This window comes from Bison bison, unplaced genomic scaffold (genome assembly GCF_000754665.1).
Source record: "Bison bison bison isolate TAMUID 2011002044 unplaced genomic scaffold, Bison_UMD1.0 scf7180017864353, whole genome shotgun sequence".
NCBI classification, from domain to species: Eukaryota; Metazoa; Chordata; class Mammalia; order Artiodactyla; family Bovidae; genus Bison; species Bison bison.
Genome location: NW_011494925.1, coordinates 4,979,567 through 4,983,833, shown reverse-complemented (window position 1 = coordinate 4,983,833; position 4,267 = coordinate 4,979,567). Strand labels below are relative to the sequence as shown.

The 4,267-nt window shown below is 54.1% G+C and overlaps 1 protein-coding gene across 1 annotated transcript in view; it reads right to left on the bottom strand.

Annotated features, from left to right (window-relative positions):
* The window catches only part of ZNF236 (zinc finger protein 236), a gene marked incomplete at its 5' end in the record, with an annotated part of 62,833 nt that overhangs the window by 24,427 nt on the left and 34,139 nt on the right, over positions 1–4,267 (bottom strand). Inside the window, 3 exons of the mRNA XM_010855095.1 lie at positions 433–715; positions 2,329–2,541; positions 3,302–3,453. Of these exons, the coding sequence (XP_010853397.1) occupies positions 433–715; positions 2,329–2,541; positions 3,302–3,453 (648 nt within the window). The remainder of the gene's footprint in view (positions 1–432; positions 716–2,328; positions 2,542–3,301; positions 3,454–4,267) is intronic.

Below are 4,267 nucleotides of genomic sequence, written 5' to 3'. Positions count from 1 at the left end.
TCCACTATGCTGTCTGTGAGGCGCTTTCCAAGGTTGGGAGCACTACACAGTGGCCTTCCTTCTGGGAGCCCCCGCCCCAGCCGTCTCCCCTGAGCCACCAGACCTCAGTCACCGCCCCACCACGGGGCCCTCCCCTGGCCTGTGGGCAGGTAGCACCTGGGGCCGCCAACTCAGGGCCTGATGTCCTCGGCAACTCTTATTTCACTGCCACCACAGTCACACAGAAAAAATCGTAGGGAAGAACCTACAGAGCAAGCAGACTTCGGACTAATGCACTGGAGAAGCTTGAGGGGAGCCTCTAACATGCCCCAGCCCGGAACGCAGACGGAGAAAGCAGGGCGCCCCTCGGGGCACTGGGTTCAGACGGCACAGCCCGGGGAGCAAGGAGGCCCGGCACAGCCCCCCACCCCCCAGAGCCACTGCCCGCCGCACCTGACCAGGTCACTGGGCTTCTTGAAGCTCTTGGGGCAGTAGGAGCAGCAATTGGCATGCTTGGGCTCGGCCTCCAGCTCGGCCTGCCGGTCCTTCATCTCACTGATGCGGTCCTTCTCGGCGGCCGACTGCACCAGCACCTGCTCCGAGACCGTGGCGCTCTCCTGCGGCGGGATCTTGGCCAGCTGCGCCGTCTCCTCCTCAGTGAAGGTGATGACCTCGGGACGCGCCTTCCGGGATGTGCTTCTTTCGGAGCCGTCCTCCTCCTCCTCCAGACCCATCTCTAAACGACACACGGGACAAAGGACCAGCTCCTAAGGGACACTGAGTCACGGCAGAACCACCAAAAATGAACATGTACCTTAAATGTAGAAGGTTAGAGTCTGCAGCTGAGTGAAGCTATCTGTGGGAATGGAAAAGGGTTTCTTCCCACCACTGCCTATGGAGAAGGGGGCCGCGGTCCCCGGTAAAGGAGCGGCAGGGGGAAGCCGGCACACCAGCGCAGGGATCGCTGATGGGGAGGACACTGCGGCCACGGTCCCCCCACCCCTGCGGCCACTGCAGCCAGGCCAGCAGTGAGCTCTGAGACGCTCAGCATCCACACGAGTCCACACGTTCACACTCACAGATATGCGTTCACCAGTATAGCACAAAGGGAGTTTGCCTGAGAAAACATGCAGCCCAAACGGAGAGACCAAACTGATAATCAGCAAACAGCTCTCAATTAAAGAGACTTACTGAAAGGAAAAAAAAACACACACACTTTAAAATATGTGTTTAAGTATTCTCTCAGGGAAATGTAAGGATATATTTACATTCATTAAAAACAGGAATAAGCTGCTGTTAAAATGTCACTGAGAAGGAAAAAAGCTTTGGCTGGGGGAGAGAAGGGACATCATTACTGCACAGATGGCTAAAAAATGTTTAAAAAAAACAAGAGAAACACTAAATAGCAAAGTGGACAGTGGGCAGAGCCAGAGGAGTGAGCTACCAGCCCGCTCATGGTCCTCCCTGCCGTGCCCCCTATGCAGCACGTCCACCCCAGAGACATCAGGCGCCAGAGGTGTGAACGCACAGCACAGACCAGAGCCCAGGCCCAGGACACCGTGTGAAACAGCACAGCTCACAGTGCGTGTGGGGCGCCAGTTACAAAAGTCAGAACACTGTACCGGCGTCACAGGTCAACGTGTCAAAATGCATGCACGCTGCACACTGTGCAACATACACATTCTTCTCACTGTAATTTTACTCATGGAACTTGCTCAAAAGAAATCATCTGGTAAGAACAAAAAGTGTAAAATGAAATAACACCCTCAGGATTACTACACTCGGCATGGGAATGGGGTAAATCCTCGCCTAACGCTGAGTGAGCTCCACACGGCATCTGGTGCCTCTCAGGTTGAGAGCACACACGTGGTGGGCACAGTGTCATGGGGGAGTGCGCTCCCTGCCACACGGAAACCCTGGGCACCTGGTGCGTGTCCGTAACAGGTGCTCATGTCATGAACCAAATGGAATCCGTGCAGTTGTGTGAACTGTTGCAGACCTGTGCTCACCAGTGACCACTGTGTCTGCAGTGAACATCAGTGGAGGAAAGATGAAGTGGACTACAACATTGCATGGGATGTGATTCCCTCTGGGTTAAGGAATTGAGATCCACCTACATGTGTGTGCGTGCATAGGCGGGAGACTGTGCCGTGCAGGATGCTGGCATTTTGGTGCGAGGTGACTAGTGAGATGAACAATTTCCTGTTCGTGCCTTCCTGAACCTTTCTTTCAAAGAGCATGTACCGCTTCCATAATCGGAAAGGGAAATGCTGATGTACCAATCACCTTTGAAGTGAATGAGCCACTAAAGCACTGGTTAATAAACCTGAATCAGCCAAGGGGCCTCACCTCCTCCATCCGCGTCTCCTGGCGCTGACCCGCCCGAGGCGGCTGTCTGGTGTGTCTTCATGTGCTTCTTACAGTGCATTGTGGTCCGGAAGCCCTGCTCGCAGAACGGACACCTGTAGGGCTTCGCGCTCACGTGCGTGGCCATGTGCCTGGTGAGGCTGCCGTTGGTGGTGAAGGCGGTGCTGCACACGCTGCAGCTGAAGGCCTTGACTCCTGTGGCGACAAATGACGTGCAGACACACCTCACCACCTGAAGCCACACGTCAGAGCAAACGAGAATGCACTCAGTCAGCACAAAACTAAAGACCATTTGCTTGCTGTGGCCTCCTATCTCTTAGGAACCGAGGGTGTCTTAGGAGGAGGTTACTTTAAGAAGATGGAAGCTGACGTCAGGTGTTGTAAGGATGGTCATGATGAAGCAGACAGACTACAGGACGCACTGACAAGATGTGAAATCAGTGCTGGTGGACAAGGAAAATGGCCCAGTCCCTCTGGAAAGTGGTTTTGATCAAGCCCAGGCTTTAAACAAAGCCTGAGCTTTGTTTAAAGCTGAAACAAAGAGAAGTGAAAACTTGCGTCTACAAGTCTGATAGCCAAACAATGGCAACAGCTCGGCTGTCCAACAATGATGAGTGGACGAGCACGATGTGCTCTTCCCACACACTGAACTCGGACTTGGCCATAAAGTGACTGGAGGGGGACACAAGTTACAACACACAAGCCCTGAGCGCCTGCTGAGAAGGGGAAGCCAGCAACAAGAGGCAGCAGGTCGCCTGACTCCTCTGACAGGAAACACCCAGAGGAGGTGAGTCCACAGGCAGGACATTGGCGGTGGCTGCTGGGGGCTGGGCACGGAGGCAAGTGGGGGGTTCCTTTAGGGCGTGATGAGAATGCTCTAGAATAGGGCTGTGAGATGGCAACACAACCTGTGAACACACGGAACCTCACTGCGTTCAGTGTGAGGCAGACTGACCGGTGTGCGTCTTCTCATGGGACTTGAGGACCCCGGAGGAGACGAAGCCACGTCCGCAGAGCTTGCACTTGTAGGGCTTCTCCCCTGTGTGTGAGCGCACGTGCTGCTTCAGGTGGCTGGATTTCTTAAAGCCTTTGCTGCAGTAGTCACACCTGGGCACAAGGCAGACAATGTCAGTGCACAGCGGGATCACCAGTGAGACACCCCAGGCTGGAGGAAGAGCAAGCGTTCTCCACCAACAGTTATACACAGTCAGGCAGAACGGTCAGAGAGGAGGTGTGCACACCAACAGTTACATACAGTCAGGCAGAACTGTCACAGAGGTGAGGTATGCACACCAACAATTATATACAGCCAGGCAGATCTGTAACAGAGAGGAGGTGTGCATACCAACAGTAATATAGTCAGGCAGAACTGTCACAGAGAGGAGGTAGGCACACCAACAGTTATACAGTCAAGCAGAACTGTCACAGAGAGGAGGTGTGCGCACCAACAGTTATACACAGGTAGAGCTGTCACAGAGAGGTGTGCGCACCTACAGTTATACACCGTCAGGCAGAGCTATCAGAGAGGAGGTGTGCGCACCAACAGTTATACACAGGTAGAGCTGTCACAGAGAGGAGGTGTGTACACCAACAGTTACACACAGTCAGGCAGAGCTGTAAGAGAGATGTGCGCAGCTACAGTTATACACAGGTAGAGCTGTCACAGAGAGGAGGTGTGCGCACCTACAGTTATAAACAGTCAGGCAGAGCTGTCACAGAGAGGAGGTGTGCGCACCAACAGTTAACACAGTCAGGCAGAGCTGTCACAGAGAGGAGGTGTGCGCACCTACAGTTATACACAGTCAGGCAGAGCTGTCACAGAGAGGAGGTGTGCACACCAACAGTTACACACAGTCAGGCAGAGCTGTCACAGAGAGGAGGTGTGCACACCTACAGTTATACACAGTCAGGCAGAGCTGTC